This window comes from Rhinoraja longicauda, chromosome 15, assembly GCF_053455715.1.
Source record: "Rhinoraja longicauda isolate Sanriku21f chromosome 15, sRhiLon1.1, whole genome shotgun sequence".
Taxonomy (NCBI): Eukaryota; Metazoa; Chordata; class Chondrichthyes; order Rajiformes; family Arhynchobatidae; genus Rhinoraja; species Rhinoraja longicauda.
In genome coordinates, this window is record NC_135967.1 from 45,720,494 (window position 1) to 45,741,591 (window position 21,098).

Genomic DNA, 21,098 nt, shown 5'->3' on the forward strand with positions numbered 1-21,098 from the left:
GGCGCGGGGCGGTGATGTCGCCTTGTGTCGTATTTGGGAGTGAGATAGCCCCCCAATCTGCCAGCCCTTCAAGGAATAGAGTCCCAACCTGCTCAATCTCTCCCTACAGCTCAGGCCCTTGAGGCCCTGGCAACATCCTCGTAAATCTTCTCTGCACCCTTTCCAGCTTGATCTTTTCTAAACGCTGTCACAGTACCTGGCACAATTAATAACAGACACTTTTATATGAAACTGCACAACTTTTAATAAACAATTTTCTAAAAACATATAAAGCAAACTAGAAATATCCAGCTTGTGATAAAATGCTTCCAGTAATAACTTAAATTTCACCGCACAACGCATGATTTTTTAAAGATGAAGTTTGAATCGGACTCCTTTCTGAGAGTGGGTGCGGAGAGGATGTTTCCACTAGTGGGAGTGTCTAGGACCAGAGGTCACAGCCTCAGAATTAAAGGACGTTCCTTTCGGAAGAAGAGGAGGAATTTCTATAGTCAGAGGGTGGTGAATCTGTGGAATTCATTGCCACAGAAGGCTGTGGAGGCCAAGTCAATGGATTGTTTTTTTAAGGCAGAGATAGATTCGTGATTAGTACGGGTGTCGGGGGTTGTGGGGAGAAGGCAGGAGAATGGGGTTAGGTGGGGAGAGATAGATCAGCCATTAGTGAATGGTGGGGTAGACTTGATGGGCCGAATGGCCTAATTCTGCTCCTGTCACTTACGAACACTTAAAATAAGTGACATTCTCCAGAACCAGCTGCAAACTTGCTTTTTGCTTTTAAGTTTGGAAGTCCATTCCAAATTACATCCGAGGTTTTGCATGAAAAACATTGGAGTTGAGACACTCACCTCCTCAAAGGTCTCGGAAACAAGTGAAAGGATTTCCCGCAAACCCTCTGTGTGAAATATGAGAACGTAGCGTTATCATCAACACTCGTTTCTTTTATTTGCTGGCCCCTTGAAATTTCCCAGCTAAAAGCATTCAATTGGAAAGTCAACACTATTCGAAAGGTTTTGGAGATATATTGAAGGAGGCCACACGATCTTGAAGCAACTTTACCAAAGTGTCGTATCAGAACGTGGACGCAGCAAAGCTCAGCTTTTGGGGTTTGTTTACCCCCACCCCCAAATGTCAACATCTCATTAACCCTCTCGCCTTGTGGATTTAGTCGGGCTGAGCAACAAAGTTTGTGCACAAAGTTCCAGCTATGGGCAACATATAATCCCAGCCCGAGGTCTATCTGTGCGGATGAAACATCTTCACATTGCAATTACTCATACATCTAAAGAAAAGGCAGTGTAAAATAAGTTAATTTACAAAATGTACCCAAGAGGCATCAGCCTATTCAAACATAATTCCTAAAATGCGATCTTCACTCCACTGATTAATTGTACACATGTAACTTTTGTCTTTTAACAGATCTGGATAAACAAAAAAAAACTCAGCAATTTAAACCGTAGTTAACAGTTCAAATAACATTATATTCCTAACAACAAATTCAGATTTTTAAAATAATCTAGGTAATATAATAAATAGTAAGGCACAGGGTCTCAACCTCAGATGTCACCTGTCCATGTTCTCCAGAGTCGCTGCCTGACCTGCTGAATTACTCCAGCACTTGGAGTCCTTTTGTGTATTAACCAACATCTGCAGTTCCTTGGTTCTGACGTGCAACTTTCTCATATTCAAATCCTGTGAGGAGGGGATTGATGATTGAACAGTACAGATGATGGACTTTAAATGCTGGAGTAACTCAGCGGGTCAGACAGCATCTCTGGAGAAAAGGAATAGGTCACGTTTCAGGTCAGAACCTTTCTTCAGACTGAAAAAGGGTCCCGACCCATAACATCACCTTTTCCTTTTCTCCAGCGATGCTGTCTGACCGGCTGAGTTACTCCGGCACTTTGTGTCCCTCTTCGGTGTAAACCAGCATCTGCAGTTCCTTCCTACACAATGAATAGTATAGCACAGGAATGATGCCCTTCGGCCCACAATGTCTGTGCCAAACATGACGCTAAACTAACCTCCTTTGTCTGCATGTGACCCATATCCCTCCATTCCACTTACTAACTAAAAGTCTCTAAACACCACAAATGACGGAAGGCAGAAGCAAGGATGATCCACAGTACTGGAGTTTAGAAGTGATGCCATTGGGAAGCATTAGATTCTGAGGAGAATTGAAAGAGTAAATTCTCTGGTGGAGCTGTAGACTTGTGACGGGGTCTCTGGTTTGGCCTTTTAGGATTGAGGCCAGGTCAAATATTTTTTTACGCGGAGTTTAATCTCTGTAATTACAGAGGGGTGTGAATATTCAAAGGCTGACGTCAAAAGACTTTTCTACATCAGGGAAATCACGGACACTAAGGCGATCAATATGGTGGGGTGAAGAAGGGTTGGTACATTGGACAGGTTTAGAGGGATATGGGCCAAACGCAGGCAGGTGAGACTAGTGTAGATGGGACATTGGTCAGTGTGGGCCAAGTTGGGCCGAAGGGCCTGTTTCCACACTGCGACTCTAAGACTCTCTAAAGGCACTGTGTCATTCCAACATACCCACCACATTACTGCAGAGTAGGCCAGCACTAAAAGTTTAGTTTAGTTTAGAGATACAGCGCAGAAACAGGAGATGGATAGGCAACATTTTGGGTCAGGATCCTTCAGATTGAAGCAGGGAGGAGGGGGGGGGGAGGGAGAAAGAAAGCTGGAAGAGAGGTTAGAAGGTGGTAGAGTAGATACTCTGGCACTTTGTGTTCAACACAAGATTCCAGCATTTGCAGTTCCAGACCTGGGTTAACTTATATTCGTGCATCTTCCAGGAAGGATATTCTTGCTATTGAGGGCGTGCAGCGTAGGTTTACTAGGTTAATTCCCGGAATGGCGGGACTGTCATATGTTGAAAGACTGGAGCGACTAGGCTTGTATACACTGGAATTTAGAAGGATGAGAGGAGATCTTATCGAAACGTATAGGATTATTAAGGGGTTGGACACGTTAGAGGCAGGAAACAAGTTCCCAATGTTGGGGGAGTCCAGAACAAGGGGCCACAGTTTAAGAATAAGGGGTAGGCCATTTAGAACTGAGACGAGGAAAAACTTTTTCAGTCAGAGAGTTGTGAATCTGTGGAATTCTCTGCCTCAGAAGGCAGTGGAGGCCAATTCTCTGAATGCATTCAAGAGAGAGCTAAATAGAGCTCTTAAGGATAGCGGAGTCAGTGGGTATGGGGAGAAGGCAGGAACGGGGTACTGATTGAGAATGATCAGCCATGATCACATTGAATGGCGGTGCTGGCTCGAAGGGCCGAATGGCCTCCTCCTGCATCTATTGTCTATCTATGCCACTCAAAACAATTATCAATGGAAAAATCACCCCCCCCATGCTGGAAATTGAGGGTGGTTTTAAAATGTTGTTCGGTTTTTTAGTAGCAGCAAGGTTATGGAAACTGGATCTTCAGGAAGACAAAATAAAAACTATTAGAAACCCAGATGAATGCCTTGGAATGAGGTCATAGGGTCAGACAAAGTGTTGGAGTAACGACTACTAGTTTATATCCACTCTTTCTTCCCCCCCAACTTCAATCTGCAGAAGCTTCCTGACCCGAATCATACATACACAGATACATAGACAATAGCTGCAGGAGTAGGCCATTCAGCCCTTCGAGCCAGCACCGCCATTCAATGTGATCATGGCTGATCATCCACAATCAGTACCCCGTTCCTGCCTTCTCCCTTGATCCCGCTAGCCCTAAGAGATCTATCCAATTCTCTTTTGAAAGCATCCAGTGAATCGGCCTCCACTGCCTTCTGTGGCAGAGAAAATACTCTGGGTGAAAAAGTATTTCCTCATCTCCTTATTCTTAAACTGTGGCCCCTGGTTCTGAACTTGCCCAACATCGGGAACATGTTTCCTGCCTCTAGCCTGTCCAATCCCTTAATTATTTTAAATGTTTCTATAAGATCCCCTCTCAACCTTCTAAATCATCGCCTATCCATTTCCTCTGGAGAAGCTGCCTGACCCGCTGAGTTAGAGTGATACAGCGTGGAAATAGGTCCTTCAGCCCAACTTACCCACACCGGCCAACATGCACCATCTACACTAGTCCCACCTGCCTGCGTTTGGCCCACATCCCTCAAAACCCGTCCTATCCATGTACCTGTGTAGGAAGGAACTGCAGATGCTGGTTTAAACCAAAGATAGACACAAAAGGCTGGAGTAACTCAGCGGGACAGGCAGCATCTCTGGACAGAAGGAATGATTGACGTTTCGGGTCGAGACCCTTCTTCAGAAGAAACATTACCCATTCCTGCTCTCCAGAGATGCTGTCCATCCATTTACCTGTCTAAATGTTTCTTAAACGTCACGACAGTAAGGTGGAATGATTTGCAGCAGAGAGCTGGTCGGATGCACAATGATTGAGTTAATCTAACACACCATCGTAAGGCAGCCTCAATACCTTCAGTCTTCTGGTCACACAAACCAAAGTAAATATGAAACCAATGCAGAAAAACCAAACCCCTTCATGGTCAAAATAACACCGCACAGTTTCATCACAGCATCAACGACCTTCAAGTTAAGTCAGTCTGAAGAAGGGTCTCGACCCAAAACGTCACCCATTCCTTCTCTCCAGAGATGCTGCCTGACCCGCTGAGTTACTCCAGCATTTTGTGAATAAATACCTTCGATTTGGACCAGCATCTGCAGTTATTTTCTTATACTTCAAGTTAAGTATGATAACTCTGTCAGATGTACAAACATTCGGGAAGATGTTTTCCGGTCAATGTTTCAGCAAATTGACTGAAGGTTTGGGAATGAGCTTGGTCAACTCCAAGCCAAACCTTTACTCGTACCACAAGGATAGGCAACCTCAAATGTTTTGTTAACATGAGCAACACAAATCAATATTAAGCCGAATATTAAACATGGGCAGCATGGTGGCGCAGCGGTAGAGTTGCTGCCTGACAGCGCCGGAGACCCAGGTTTTATCCCGACTATGGGCGCTGTCTGTAGGGAGTTTGCACGTTCTCCCCGTGACCCGCGTGGGTTTTCTCCGGGTGCCCCGGTTTCCTCCCACACTCCAAAGACGCGCAGATTTGTAGGTTAATTGGCTTTGGTAGAGCTGTAAAATTGTCCCCAGTGTGTAAGATAGTGCTAGTCTGCGGGGTGATCCTTAGTTGATGGGCCGAAGGGCATGTTCCTAAACCATACCTCTAAACTGAACTAAAGCAAAATATACAGCGTTTCAATTTTTACAGTCAGGAATTAAATGATTTGGAACCAAGGATCGTAGTGAGACCCACATTAGCCCACACGTACCTCTGGTGAACAGACTGGGTGATTTAAGCCATGTGGTTATAGGAAGCAATGCTATTTGCACCTGTAAACGAGGCACCGCAGAATTAAAACTGGATGACAACAAATCCGGTCTTCAATGGCGTGGCATCATCATCATAAGCAAAGGCCTTGTGGCAGAAACGTCCACATCGCGGGGCTGGAAACTGGACGTGTTCGGAGCTGATTCTGCTACCACCATCGTCTACTGTACAAGTGATAGCTCCCAATTGATGTGTAGGAAAATAACTGCAGATGCTGGTTCAAGTTGAAGGTGGACACAAAATGCTGGAGTAACTCAGCGGGTCAGGCAGCATCTCGGGAGAGAAGGAATGGGTGACGTTTCGGGTCGAGACCCTTCTTCAGACTGATGTCAGGGGAGGGGGCGGGACAAAGATAGGATGTAGTAGGAGGCAGGAAGACAGTGGGAGAACTGGGAAGGGGGAGGGGAAAGAGAGGGACAGAGGAATTATCTGAATTTAGAAAAGTCAATGTTCATACCGCTGGGGTGTAAACTGCCCAGGCGAAATATGAGGTGCTGTTCCTCCAATTTCCGGTGGGCCTCACTATGGCACTGGAGGAGGCCCATGACAGAAAGGTCAGACTGGGAATGGAAGGGGGAGTTGAAGTGCTGAGCCACCGGGAGATCAAGTTGGTTAAGGCGGACCGAGCGAAGGTGTTGAGCGAAACGATCGGCGAGCCTGCGTTTGGTCTCGCCGATGTAGAGTGGCCAATCCCACTTGATTGTCGCCGGAAGCTTGTGCCCTTTTCAGGACGGACGATGACATTGATGTAACTTTTGAAACATGGATGATGGACACGGAAGAAGTAGATCATAAGCAAAAGACTGCTAACTCGGCAAAGGACCTGGCGTGGGATACTTAGTAACTTTGTCGGCGACCTTTATGTGGCAACTCTTTGTATACCTTGGGTATGCAGTATGAAGAATGTTACTGTGACTATCAAAGTTTCTTTCTTTCATTCATTCATTCATTCGGTCACGACTATTTTTGTTTAGTTTAGAGATACAGCGCAGACAACAGGCCCTTCCAGCCCACCGGGTCCGCGCCGCCCAGCGATCCCCGCACATTAACACTGCCTTACACCCACTAGGGACAATGTTTACATTTATACCAAGCCAATTAACCTACATACCGGTACGTCTTTGGAGTGTGGGAGGAAACCGAAGATCTCGGAGAAAACCCACGCAGGTCACGGGGAGAACGTACAAACTCCGTACAGAGGGCGCCCGTGGTCAGGATCGCACCCGGGTCTCTGGCGCTGTGAGGCAGCAACCCTACCGCTGCGCGACCGTGACCACCCTAACCTTTGTGTGGCGGCATCTCCTTGGATGGCCAAATGGATCTGACCGCGCCTTCGTGGTTACAGCCACTCCTTTACACCCGCCGCACGGTGAATTGTCGGTGCTGGTCTCGGGCAGGGATGTGGTTGCTACGTCACATCACCTGTGAGCAGCTCTGGGCCCCACGTCTGAGGAAGGACGTGCTGGTTCTGGAGAGGGTCCAGAGGAGGTTTACGAGAATGGTCCCAGGAATTATTGCATTAACCTATGATGAGCGTTTGTCAGCACTGGGCCTGTACTCACTGGAGTTTAGAAAGATGAGGGGGGATCCTCATTAAAACTTACCCAATAGTGAAAGGCTTGGATAGAGTGGATGTGGAGAGGATGTTTCCACTAGTGGGAGAGTCTCGGGCCAGAGGGCACAGCCTCAGAATAAAAGGGTCAGAATGAAAGTCTGAAGAAGGGTCTCGACCCGAAACGTCACCAATTCTTTCTCTCCAGAGATGCTGCCTGACCCGCTGAGTTACTCCAGCATTTTGTGAATAAATACCTTCGATTTGTACCAGCATCTGCAGTTATTTTCTTACAGAATAAAAGGGTGTTCCTTTAGGAAGGAGATGAGGAGAAATTTATTTATTCAGAGGGTGGTGAATCTGTGGAATTCATTCCCACAAAAGGCTGTGGAGGACAAGTCAGTGGATATTTCTCAGGCAGAGATGGATAGATTCTTGATTAGTACGGGTGTCAGGAGAATGGGGTTGGGCGGGAGAGATAGATCAGCCATGATTGAATGGCAGAGTAGACTTGATGGGCCGAAAGGCCTAATTCTGCCTCTTATGAAAATAGAAAACAAATATCAGAGACGTAGCGAGCAGTGGAGTTAATGGAGGTTGACTTCAAACACCACCTCAGACCCCGTGACTTTGGAACAATTGTACATAACACCCGTCCAGAAAAAAGGATAAATTGATCCATTGGTGCAAAGTGCAAAGAAGGGTCTCGACCCGAAACGTCACCCATTCCTTCTCTCCAGAGATGCTGCCTGATCCGCTGAGTTACTCTAGCATCTTGTGTCTACCATTGGTGCAAGGAACCCGGATAGATCGGGTTTAGAGTGATATGAACCAAACGCAGGCAGGTGGGCCTAGTGTGAATGGGACAGGTTGGTTCGGCTTGGGCAAGTTGGGCCAAAGGGCCTGCTTCCACGCTGAATGACTATTTAACTATGAAATTGAGTTAATTCTCCATTAATATCGTCGACGCATCATGCCAGCGGTACATGGGCGATCCATTTCAAATGCAGATGGAGTGTTATTGGGCATCACATGACTATATCAACACATGACTGAGGCAAAGAACAGAAATGTGAAACATATTTGACACAACACGCTCCTATATCTTTCACGGCAAAAATCATTTTGCCTGACAATAATTTCCCTTTCTTGTTCACAAAATCTGACATTTTTAACCTCGACGCAGAGTCACACATTAGATCGTGAAGAAAAAAATAAGTACAAAACAATTTTCAGGTCAATATCCCTTAAGGCAACTCCGTGGCTGCAGCCAAAGTGATTTTCTTCCAAATCCACCTTTCCGAATCTGCCTCGGCAAACGCACGCGTTGCCGTGAAAGTTTCACCGCGACGGTTCTCAGACCAATTTCTTGAGCGGCAGTTTGATCACGTCCAGCAGATACTTGCGGGCTGGGGCGGCCGCGTAAAACAAGGACGTGACCAGCTTGCCGTGTGTCACCGTCATCAGGGTTTGATGCCCCGACGCCCAGACCCGATACCAGGAGCTGTAGAAGGGGTCCGAGACCGCGGGGCACAGCATGTTGTTCAGGTTGACCTCTGTGACCTTAAAGACAGAACAAATGGTCAATAGCCCCCGAGGTGGACACAAAGGGGTTAAGTCTTAAGGGATTCTGCTGCAGTTGTACAGGGCATTGGTGAGACCACACCTGGAGTATTGTGTGCAGTTTTGGTCTCCTAATCTGAGGAAAGACATTCTTGCCATAGAGGGAGTAAAGAGAAGGTTAACCAGATTGATCCCTGGGATGGCAGGACTTTCATATGAAGAAAGACTGGATAGTCTCGGCTTGTACTCGCTGGAATTTAGAAGATTGAGGGTGGATCTTATAGAAACTTACAAAATTCTTAAGGCGTTGGACAGGCTAGACGCAGGAAGATTGTTCCCGATGTTGGGGAAGTCCAGAACAAGGGGTCACAGTTGAAGGATAAGGGGGAAGTCTTTTAGGACCGAGATGAGAAAGTTTCTTTTCACACAGAGAGTGGTGAATCTGTGGAATTCTCTGCCACAGAAGGTAGTTGAGGCCAGTTCATTGGCTATATTTAAGAGGGAGTTAGATGTGGCCCTTGTGGCTAAAGGGATCAGGGGGTATGGAGAGAAGGCAGGTACGGGATACTGAGTTGGATGATCAGCCATGATCATATTGAATGGCGGTGCAGGCTCGAAGGGCCGAATGGCCTACTCCTGCACCTATTTTCTATGTTTCTATGTTTCTATTCTACATGTGTGTAAAGGTAAATTAATAAATGGGTAGGCCATTTAGAAACGGAGATGAGGAAAAACTTTTTCAGTTGTAAATCTGTGGAATTCTCTGCCTCAGAAGGCAGTGGAGGCCAATTCTCTGAATGCATTCAAGAGAGAGCTAGATAGAGCTCTTAAGGATAGCGGAGTCAGGGGGTATGGGGAGAAGGCAGGAACGGGGTTCCGATTGTGGATGATCAGCCATGATCACATCGAATGGCGGTGCTGGCTCGAAACACCTATTGTCCATAAAAGGTCCCTCTTGTCCTGCAACTATTGCCTATTGTCTATAAAAAGGTTCTCTTCAGTATCGAGAGCAAAAGATAAAGTGCTGGATTAACTCAGCAAGTCAGGCAGCATCTGTAAGAGACTGAATGAGCAGTGTCTTTAGTCAGAGGGTGGTGAATCTGTGGAATCCATTGCCACAGAGGGCTGTGGAGGCCAAGTCAATGGATATTTTTTAAGGCAGAGATAGGTAGATTCTCGATTAGTACGGGTGTCAGGGGTTACGGGGAGAAGGCAGGAGAATGGGGTTAGGTGGGAGAGATAGATCAGCCATGATTGAATGACGGAGTAGACTTGATGGGCCGAATGGCCTCATTCTGTTCCTATCGCACATGAAAAAGATTGGACGGTGCAGTTTTGCCTCTGTTTAAAGACATTTTCCACTATGACAAAAAATATAAGGGACTCTTTAAGAAAGAAACATTCCCTTGCCTTGGTTTCTATGGACCTGCCAACCGCAGGGATTGGTTATTTTATAGCTGGGATGTGGTGTCCTTGGTCTGATGTATTGTGCTTCGTGAACTGGAGGGAACAAGTGCAATCTGTTTATCTCCCTTTGGCAGAGAGACACATGCGTGTCAGGAGGAAGGCAGGACATTGCTGAGTGCAGATGAGGGGAAGTGAAGAGGGGGGCAGTGTTAGGGTGGGAGGTGGGCTGTGTTAGGGTGGGGAGACCCCTCACTCCTGGGCAGTTGCCAACTATCTCACTCCCAAATACGGGACAAGGTGACATCACCGCCCCGCGCCCTCACCCAGCCAGCGGCCACGTGCTCTCGTTCCACCAATGGCGGCTGCCCGGGCCGGGAGGCGGGTTGGTACGCAACCTCCGTCAGGCGGTGCCCGGGCCTAACATGTCGGGGGCCTAGACTGTCGGGGCCTAGACTGTCGGGGCCTACAGCGTCCGGGGCCTACAGCGTCCGGGCCTACAGCGTCGGGGCCTACAGCGTCGGGGCCTACAGCGTCGGGGCCTATAGCGTCGGGGCCTACAGCGTCGGGGCCTACAGCGTCGGGGCCTACAGCGTCGGGGCCTACAGCGTCCGGGCCTACAGCGTCCGGGCCTACAGCGTCCGGGCCTACAGCACCCCCCCAGGCCTAACACGAGACAAGGGCGGTCCCGTAAGGTACAAACCAATTTAGCCCAAACTACAATAGACAATAGGTGCAGGAGGAGGCCATTCGGCCCTTTGAGCCAGCACCGCCATTCAATGTGATCATGGCTGATCATTCTCTATCAGTACCCCGTTCCTGCCTTCTCCCCGTACCCCCTGACTCCGCTATCCTTGAGAGCTCCATCCAGCTCTCTCTTGAGTGCATTCAGAGAATTAGCCGGGATGTCCCGGCTAATACGAGACAGTTGGCGACCCTACTCCCTACCTCACTGGGAGTCTGTCAGATGTTGAGATCAGTGGAGAGAAATAAATCAGTTGTTTCATCACCTTTAAATTGGAAAAACTAACACGAGTACTTTCAAGAATGTAAAAAAATAAGGAACTGCAGATGCTGGTTTATTTTTTTAAAAAGCACAAAATGCTGGAGTAACTCAGCAGGACAGGCTGCATCTCTGGAGAGAAGGATTGGGTCGAGACCCTTCTTCAGACTGAGTGTGTGCGGGACAGAGATAGAATGTAGTCGGAGACAGTAAGACTGGTCGGAGAACTGGGAAGGGGGAGGAGGGGGATGGAAAGAGGGGGAAAGCAAGGGCTACTCAAAGCACCTGTGGAAGAATTGATTAGGTGACATCTGCAATGGGGTAGAGGTGAATCGGACGGTGCTCCAGCTTATGGAGGGACCATCCACAAGCCCGATAACAGCGGGGAAGATGCTGTTCCTGAGTCTGGTGGTGCATCTGTATCTTCTCCCAGATGGGAGTGGGGAGAAGAGGGAGAGGCCGGGGTGGGAGAAGTCTTTGATTATGTTGACTGATTTTCTGAAGCAGCGTTAGGTGTAGATGGAGTCAATTTAGGGTTGCCAACTGTCCCGTATTAGCTGAGACATCCCGTATTTTGGGCTAAATTGGTTTGTCCCGTACGGGACCGCCCTTATAGGCTCGGACACTGTAGGCCCGGACACTGTAGGTCCGGGGCTGCTGTAGGGACGGACACTGTAGGGCCGGGGCTGCTGTAGGCCCGGACGCTGTAGGCCCGGACGCTGAAGGCCCGGACGCTGTAGGACCGGACGCTGTAGGCCCGGACGCTGTAGGCCCGGACGCTGTAGGCCCGGACGCTGTAGGCCCGGACGCTGTAGGCCCGGACGCTGTAGGCCCGGACACTGTAGCCCAGGGGCTGCTGTAGTCCTGGACAGTGTAGGCCCGGAGGCCGGGGCGCCGCCTATCAGAGGTTGCCTAGCAACCCGCCTCCCGGCCCGGGCGGCCGCCATCGGTGGGGCGGGAGCACGTGGCCGCTGGCTGGGTGAGATCACATGGGGCGCGGGGCGGTGACGTCACCTTGTCCCTTATTTGGGAGCGAGGAAGTTGGCAACCCCTACGTCAATGGTACAATGGCTTACGACATTAATTGCCCTTTCTGCAAAGCACTGACACTATAGCCAGTGAGCCAACCACTGCCGCATGTCTGAGCTTCAACTCAACTAAAAATAGTCTCTCGTCTGCTTTCTTCATGTCTGTACATTCCACCGACTATTTTGAAACTTTAAAAAATGCAACCACCCTACTAATTTACAATGAATCACAGTGGAAAATCAAACGTTGACTCGACTTAGCTTCACGTTTACTGAGACATTCAAAATGAAATCCTAGTTTAGGGCTTTGAGAGATGCACCAAATACATTATAATTTAGGTCGAAACACGCTATATATAGATGTGTAGGAAGGAACTGCAGATGCCGGTTTAAAACAAAGGTAGACAAAAGAAAGCTGGAGTAACTCAGCAGGTCAGGCAGCATCTCTGGAGAGAAGGAATGGATGACGTTTCGGGTCGAAACCCTCCATCTATATATAGATGTGTAGATTGCTGCATTTAGTAAGAGATCAGCACGGTCATTCACTATAAATAAGGATGTCTCAAAACAACTTCTGTTCACCGGTGACTCTGGGAGGGAGAGAGAGAGGGGGGGGAGGAGAGATAGAGGGGAGGGGGGAGAGAGAGAGGGGGGAGAGAGGGGGGGGAGAGAGGGGAGGGGGAAGGGAGGGGGGGTAGAGAGAGGGAGGGAGGGGGGAGAGAGGGGGGGGCGAGAGAGAGAGGGAGAGAGGGAGGGAGGGGGAGAGAGAGAGGGGGGAGGGGGCAGAGAGGGGGGGTGGGAGGGGGGAGAGAGGGAGAGGGAGGGAGGGGGAGAGAGAGAGGGAGGGAGGGGGAGAGAGAGAGGGAGGGAGGGGGAGAGAGGGGGAGAGAGAGAGGGAGGGAGGGGGGAGAGAGGGGGGGAGGGGGGAGAGAGGGAGGGGGAGAGAGGGAGGGGGGAGAGAGGGAGAGAGGGAGGGGGAGAGAGGGAGGGGGGAGAGAGGGAGGGGGAGAGAGGGAGGGGGAGAGAGGGAGGGGGAGAGAGGGAGGGGGAGAGAGGGAGGGGGAGAGGGAGGGAGGGGGAGAGAGGGAGGGAGGGGGAGAGAGAGAGGGAGGGAGGGGGAGAGAGGGGGAGAGAGAGAGGGAGGGAGGGGGGAGAGAGGGGGGGAGGGGGGAGAGAGGGGGGGAGGGGGGAGAGAGAGAGAGGGGGGGAGGGGGAGAGAGAGAGGGAGGGAGGGGGAGAGAGGGGGAGAGAGAGAGGGAGGGAGGGGGGAGAGAGAGGGGAGGGGGGAGAGAGGGGGGAGGGGGGAGAGAGAGAGAGAGGGGGGGAGGGGGCAGAGAGGGGGGATGGAGAGAGGGAGGAGAAAGAGAGAGGGAGGGAGGGGGAGAGAGAGAGAGAGAGAGAGGGGGAGAGAAAGAGAGAGGGAGGAGAGAGAGGGCGGGAGAGATCAGTCTGAAGAAGGGTTTCGACCCGAAACATCACCCATTCCTTCTCTCCTGAGATGCTGCCTGACCTGCTGAATTACTCCAGCATTTTGTGAATAAATACCTTCGAACTCTAACTAGGTGATCAATGGTCGGCATGGACTCGATGGGCCGAAGGGCCTGTTTCCGTGTTGTATCTCACTCTCTCGTGGTGCTTCTTGCTGACACACAAGGGTGAACCTCTGCCTTTATTTATATTCTTTAATCCCAAGGCAACTGAACCATCCCACCACAACCAGGGAGCAGTGCTGAATTACCATCTACCTCACTGGTGACCCTCGGACTATCCTTGATCGGACTTTACTGGCTTCACCTTGCACTGAACGTTATTCCCTTATCATGTATCTGCAGCATTTATTTCAAGAGGGCTAGAATACAAAAACAGGGGTGTAATGCTGTAATGTCTTTCAGGCGCTGGTAAGGCTACATTTGGAGTATTGTGAGCAATTTTGGGCGTCATATCTGAAGAAAGACGTGCAGGCTCTGGAAGGTGTCTTTTCTTCATCTCTCCCGTACCCTATGCCCAACTCCCTGTGTCCCAGGGGCATGTAGAGTCTACATCTCACAGTCAGAGCTCACCCCTCACACTTCATTTCAACCGCTCTCCTTTAGTTTTAGTTTGAGCGGCTGACCCACTGAGTTACTCCAGCTTTCAGTGCTTTCGAGATGAGAAAACATTTCTTCACACAGAGAGTGGTGAGTCTGTGGAATTCTCTGCCACAGAAGGTAGTTGAGGCCAGTTCATTGGCTATATTTAAGAGGGAGTTAGATGTGGCCCTTGTGGCTAAAGGGATCAGGGGGTATGGAGAGAAGGCAGGTACAGGTTACTGAGCTGGATGATCAGCCATGATCATATTGAATGGCGCTGCGTACAGGCTCGGAGGGCCGAATGGCCTCCTCCTGCACCTACTTTCTATGTTTCTATGTGAAAAGGTGATGTTTTGGGTCAAGTCCCCAAGTCCCTTCTTCAGACCGTGTGTCCTTTTGTGTATTAATCAGCATCTACAGTTCTTTGTTTTCAACAGCTTCTTCCCCTCTGTTATCAGGGGCTTCCCAACGGTCCTTCCATAAGCTGGGGGGTGCTGTCCAAATATCCCCCACCTTTACATTACTTCAGAGATGCAGCGTGGAAACAGGTCCTTCAGCCCAACGAGTCCTCACCGAATTCTCTGCCTCCGAAGGCAGTGGAGGCCAATTCTCTGAATGCTTTCAAGAGAGAGCTGGATGGAGCTCTTAAGGATAGCGGAGTCAGGGGGTATGGGGAGAAGGCAGGAACGGGGTACTGATTGTGGATGATCAGCCATGATCGCAGTGCTGGCTCGAAGGGCCGAATGGCCGCCTCCTGCACCTATTGTCCATTGACCAGCGATCATCGCACACTAACACTATCCCTACACACACACTAGGGACAATTTATCAGGGTGAACTTTAGACTTCAGAGATACAGCGCGGAAACAGGCCCTTCGGCCCACCTAGTCCGCACCATCCTTCACACACTAGGAACAATTTACATTTACACCAAGCCAATTAACCTACAAACCTGCACGTCTTTAGAGTGTGGGAGGAAACCGAAGATCTCGGAGAAAACCCCACGCGGGTCACGGGGAGAACGTACAAACTCCGTACAGACAGCACCTGTGGTCGGGATCGAACCCGGGTCTCTGGCGCTGTGAGGCAGCAACTCTACCGCCGCGCCACCCCTTCGCTATATTCCCCCTGACCAGTGGGTCAGACTTCTTCCTGGCCTGACTCCATTCATCACTATTCCGTATGCAGTGTACGAAGGCCTTGCTCAGCCTGCCCGCACTGTAAGGGGAAACCACCCTGGAGGAGTATCAGGTGTGCTGAAAATCAATCCTTTTTAATTATAAATTATTAATGCATTCATCTGTGGCTGCGATCCACAATGTAATCAATATATGGCAGTGATTCCCGAGTGATTAATTATTGCATCAGGGTGAACTTTAGACTTTAAGAGATACAGCGCGGTAAACGGGCCCTTCGGCCCATCGAGTCCGTACCGACCGGCGATCGTCCCGCGCACTAACACCATCCTTCACGCGCTAGGGACAATTTACACTCACACCAAGCCAATCAATCTACAAACCCGCGCGTCTTTGGAGTGCGGGAGGAAACCGGAGATCTCGGAGAAAACCCACGCGGGTCACGGGGAGAACGTACAGACAGCGCCCGTGGTCGGGATCGAACTCGGGTCTCTGGGGCTGAGAGGCAGTAGCTCTACCACTGCAAAACCATGCCACCATAAACTAGGTCCTTCCATAAGCTAGGGTACTGTCCAATTCACCTCTATCCCAAAGAGGGAGGGCATTAGACCTTTGTCTCTGGAACAATGCACTACAATGCTGAGAACTATATTCAGCATTCTATCTTCCCACTTTGCTCCTCCTATTGTACTTGACTTTGACTAGATTTTATTTGTGTATAGTATTATCTGATCTGCTTGGATAGCATGCGAAACAAAGCTTCTCTCACTGTCCCTTGGCACACAAAACAATAATAAACCTAATGAGTAGGAGAAAAACTGCAGATGCTGGTTCATGATCTCAGAGAGACACAGAGTGCTGGAGTAACTCAGCGGGTCAGGCAGCATCTGTGGAGAACATAGAAACATAGAAAATAGGTGCAGGAGTAGGCCATTCGGCCCTTCGAGCCTGCACCGCCATTCAATATGATCATGGCTGATCATCCAACTCAGTATCCTGTACCTGCCTTCTCTCCATACCCCCTGATCCCTTTAGCCACACGGGCCACATCTAACTCCCTCTTAAATATAGCCAATGAACTGGCTTCAACTACCTTCTGTGGCAGAGAATTCCACAGACTCACCACTCTCTGTCAGGCAGCATCTCTGGAGAACATGGATAGGTGACGTTTCACAGAGTGCTGGAGTAACTCAGCGGGTCAGGCAGCATCTCTGGAGAACATGGATAGGTGACGTTTCACAGAGTGCTGGAGTAACTCAGCGGGTCAGGCAGCACCTCTGGAGAACATGGATAGGTGACGTTTCACAGAGTGCTGGAGTAACTCAGTGGGTCAGGCAGCACCTCTGGAGAACATGGATAGGTGACGTTTCACAGAGTGCTGGAGTAACTCAGTGGGTCAGGCAGCACCTCGGGAGATTTCTCAGGTGGACACAAAATGCTGGAGTATTTTTGGAGTCTGAAGAAGGGTCTCGACCCGAAACGTCACCCCTTCCTTCTCTCCCGAGATGCTGCCTGACCCGCTGAGTTACTCCAGCATTTTGTGTCTTCATGAAATAATAAACTTAAACCTAATTGAACTAAAACCCATCAAGGACAGTTATTTTAAGCCGGTGGCCATGATTATTTTCCCAACTAGGAAAAGTTTGGACAGAAATATTGAGGACAAAATGCTAGTGTCCCGCAGTACGGACGAACAAAGAAATAAAGCCAATTAAATTTTTGTTCTTGAGCAAAACTCAAGGTGCTGGAGTAACTCAGTGGGTCAGGCAGCATCTCTGGAGTTAGTTGGTTTAGTTTATTGTCACGTGTATCGAGGTACAGTGGTTTTGTTGCGTGCTAACCAGTCAGCGGAAAGACTATACAAGATTACAGTCGAGCCGTCCGCAGTGTACAGACAGATACAGGATAAAGGGAATAACATTTAGTGCAAGATATTGCCCAGATATTGCCCAGATAGTCCGAGGAGCAGCAGGGGGGTATATGGTAAGTCAGGACGGACAGACGGAATTTCAGTCTCAAGAAGTGTCCCGACCCGAAACATCATCAGTCCATCCCTCCATGGATGCTGCCTGACCTGCTGAGTACCCCCAGCACTTTGTAATTTGTCCAAGACTCCAGCATGTGCAGTTCTGTGTGTCTTAAATGTTGATCTCAATTGGCAGCGGCTAGGCTTGTATACACTGGAATTTAGAAGGATGAGGGGGGATCTTATCGAAACGTATAAGATTATTAAGGGGTTGGACATGTTAGAGGCAGGAAACATGTTCCCAATGTTGGGGGAGTCCAGAACCAGGGGCCACAGTTTAAGAATAAGGGGTAGGCCATTTAGAACGGAGATGAGGAAAAACTTTTTCAGTCAGAGATTTGTGAATCTGTGGAATTCTCTGCCTCAGAAGGCAGTGGAGGTCAATTCTCTGAATGAATTCAAGAGAGAGCTAGATAGAGCTCTTAAGGATAGCGGAGTCAGGGGGTATGGGGAGAAGGCAGGAACGGGGTACTGATTGAGAATGATCAGCCATGATCACATCGAATGGCGGTGCTGGGGAGGTGGGACTAGTGTAGCTGGGACCTGTTGGCCGGTGTGGGCAAGATGGGCCGAAGGGCCTGTTTCCACTCTGTACGCTGAGCCCTAGTGGAATCACACAGGTGTTCATGACGTAGGGGCAGGTTACAATGAAACGCTAGACAAGCACAAAACGCTGGAGTAACTCAGCGGGACAGGCAGCATCTCTGGAGAGAAGGAATGGGTGACGTTTCGGACGAGACCCTTCTTCAGAGGGTCTGAAGGGTCTTGACCCGAAACGTCACCTATTCCATTAAAACATCGGATATTTCTCTACTCACCAATCCGAGGATCTGTAAAAAGGCAAAATGGTAGAAGAACAGAAGTCCAGTAGCAAGCAGAGCCCACCAGAAATCGCCCAGCGGTTCAGGCTGGTACACGCCTGAAACAAAAACACAACACTTCAGAGACACAAGGATGGGTGGCAAGGTGGCACAGTGGTAGAGTTGCTACCTCAAAGCGCCCGAGACCCGGGTTGGATCCTGACTACGGGTGCTGCCTGTACGGAGTTTGTACGTTCTCCCCGTGACCTGCGTAGGTTTTCTCCGGGTGCTCCGGTTTCTTCCCACACTCCAAAGACGTGCAGGTTTGTAGGTTAATTGGCTTGGTAAAGTTGTAAATCGTCCCTAGCGTGTGAGGATAGCTGCCTTCCACATTCCAAATAAATGATCCATACAAATTAATAACCATAATACCGTTACAATATAAAGTTAAGGACGCAGTGCAACCAAAGGGACCCACCCAAATAGATAAGGAGTTTTTAAAAAGAGGCCAATTCACCTACAAACCTGAACGTCTTTGGAGGAAAGCTCTTCAGCGGGTAGTCCATAGAGCTCAGAGGACCATCGGAACACAGCTACCAGCCTTGGAGGGCATCTACAACACACGATGCCTCAGAAAAGCCACCAGCATCCACAAAGACTCTTCACACCCCTGCAACAGTCTGTTCGAACTCCTTCCATCGGGCAGACGATACAAGGCCTTCTACGCCCGCACCTCCAGACTCAGGAACAGCTTCATCCCCAGGGCCATAGCAGCTATGAACCGGTCCTGCTGAGCCGAATGGTCACATCGCACAGTGAACCGGCACAGATCTACTTGCACTTTATTCTGTTTTAAACCTGTTACAATTTGTTTCATTGGGCTGTTTAAATTAATACTGACTAGCTAATTAAATTATTGCATCGTATGGGAGGCGCATTCCCAATCTCGTTGTACCCCTGTACAATGACAATAAAGATATATTGTATTGTATTGTATTTTGTGGGAGGAAACCAGAGCTCCCGGAGAAAACCCATGCAGGTTACGGGGAGAACGTACAAACTCCGTACAGGCAGCGCCCGTAGTCAAGATGGAACCCAGGTCTCTGGCGCTGCGAGCCGGCAGCTCTACCAGCTGCGCCACTGTGCCGCCCCGCCCGCACATTGATCTGGTATTATTGTTCTTCAAGTAGAGAAAAAAATGGATAAATCGGATAGATTGGCAGAGCAAATGCTTGGGGCAGCTTGGCGCCATCCTGCCATCTCTGGCGGGAGGATGTAACTGCAACACGACACGCAGGATGTACTGCAACACCTGCACGTCTTTGGAGTGTGGGAGGAAACCGGAGCACCCAGAGAAAACCCCTGTGGATACAGGGAGAACGTACAAACTCCGTACAGACAGCACTGGTAATCAGGATCAAACTCTGGTCCCTGGTGCTGTAAAGGCAGCAACTCTACCACTTGGCACCACTTTTGTAGAAGTGCATAGGATCATGAGGGAAATAGATAGGGTGAGTGCAGTCTTGTCCCTGGTGTGTAGGATAGTGATAGTGGATGAGAAGATTATTGGTCGGCTCAGACTCGGTCGAGTAAAGGGCAGGGTGGTTTATTTTCTCGGGCATGTCTGAAATATCAGTTGCATTTTCTTCTAAAATCAATTTTTCACAAATAAGACAAATGCTTTCATTTTGATGCACAGAGCCTCTAGTCCAGAGTAGGTAAATCGAGGACATGGGTTTAAGGTGAAGGGGAAAACAATTAATAGGAATCTGAAGGGTAAGTTATTTACATAAAGGGTGGTGGGTTTATGGAACGAGCTGACAGAGGAGGTGGTTGAGGCAGGGACTATCCCATCGTTTAAGAAACAGTTAGACAGGTACATGGATAGGACAGGTTTGGAGGGATATGGACCAAACGCAGGCAGGTGGGACTAGTGTAGCTGGGGCACGTTGGGCCGAAGGGATTGTTTCCACTCTATGACTCTATTGTGTTCAATATAAAACCGCAGCTATTTACGGTGTTAGAGTCAAGCTGTACAGAGCCAAGGGTTGGGTGAAGGTAGTCACAGCTATGGAAGCAACTCACCAGTAGATGGCAGCTCAGGTCAACACTTGTCTCATTGAGAACAGATATAGAGTGATGTAGCGTGGAAACAGGCCCTTCAGCCCAACTTGCCCACGCCGTCCAACGCCCTAGACATTTGGACAGGTCCATGGATAGGACAGGTTTGGAGGGATAAGGGGGGCAAATGCATGGAGGTGGGAATGGTTTAGATCGGCCTTCTCCCCATATCCCGAACGGCTCACTATCCTTCAGTCAAGCTTGACTCAACAACTGATAGAAGTATATAAAATTACGAGAGGCACAGATCAGGTAGACAGTCAGAACCTTTTTCCCCTAGGGTGGAAAGATCAAAGACTATCTTATCGAAACGTATAAGATTATTAAGGGGTTGGACACGTTAGAGGCAGGAAACATGTTCCCAATGTTGGGGGAGTCCAGAACAAGGGGCCACAGTTTAAGAATAAGGGGCAGGCCATTTAGAACTGAGATGAGGAAAAACGTTTTCAGTCAGAGAGTTGTGAATCTGTGGAATTCTCTGCCTCAGAAGGCAGTGGAGGCCAATTCTCTGAATGCATTCAAGAGAGAGCTGGATAGAGCTCTTAAGGATAGCGGAGTCAGGGGGTATGGGGAGAAGGCAGGAACGGGGTACTGATTGAGAATGATCTGCCATGATCACATTGAATGGTGGTGCTGGCTCGAAGGGCCGAATGGCCTCCTCCTGCACCTATTGTCTATTGACTACAGGGCATAGCTTTAAGGTGAGAGGAGCAAAGTTTAAAGGAGATGTGCGGGACAAGTTTTGTGTTTACACAGAGGGTGGTTGGCACCTGGAACGTGCTGCCAGGGGTGGTGGTGGAGGCAGATACGATAGTGGCGTTTAGGCAGGCACATGGATATGGAGGGATATTGATCACGTGCGGACAGAGGAGGTTCGTTTGTCGTGACATCATGTTCAGCACAGACATTGTGGCTCACAGGGCCTGTTCCTGAGCTGTACATTTCTATGTTCTACGTTCTAAACTGGGACAAGGAATACATTTGATAAAAAAGATGCAGAGAAGCATGTTGGTCGGCATGGGCAGGGTGG

The 21,098-nt window shown here is 49.3% G+C and overlaps 1 protein-coding gene across 1 annotated transcript in view; it reads right to left on the reverse strand.

Moving 5' to 3' along the window:
- Nucleotides 1-7,395: 7,395 nt before the first annotated feature.
- The window catches only part of tmem164 (transmembrane protein 164), a 73,803-nt gene continuing 60,100 nt past the window's right edge, over nucleotides 7,396-21,098 (reverse strand). Inside the window, exons 5-6 of the mRNA XM_078412041.1 lie at nucleotides 17,966-18,066; nucleotides 7,396-8,481 (exon numbers count right to left, since the gene is read on the reverse strand). Coding sequence (XP_078268167.1) covers nucleotides 8,275-8,481; nucleotides 17,966-18,066 — 308 coding nt within the window. The 3' untranslated portion in view covers nucleotides 7,396-8,274. The remainder of the gene's footprint in view (nucleotides 8,482-17,965; nucleotides 18,067-21,098) is intronic.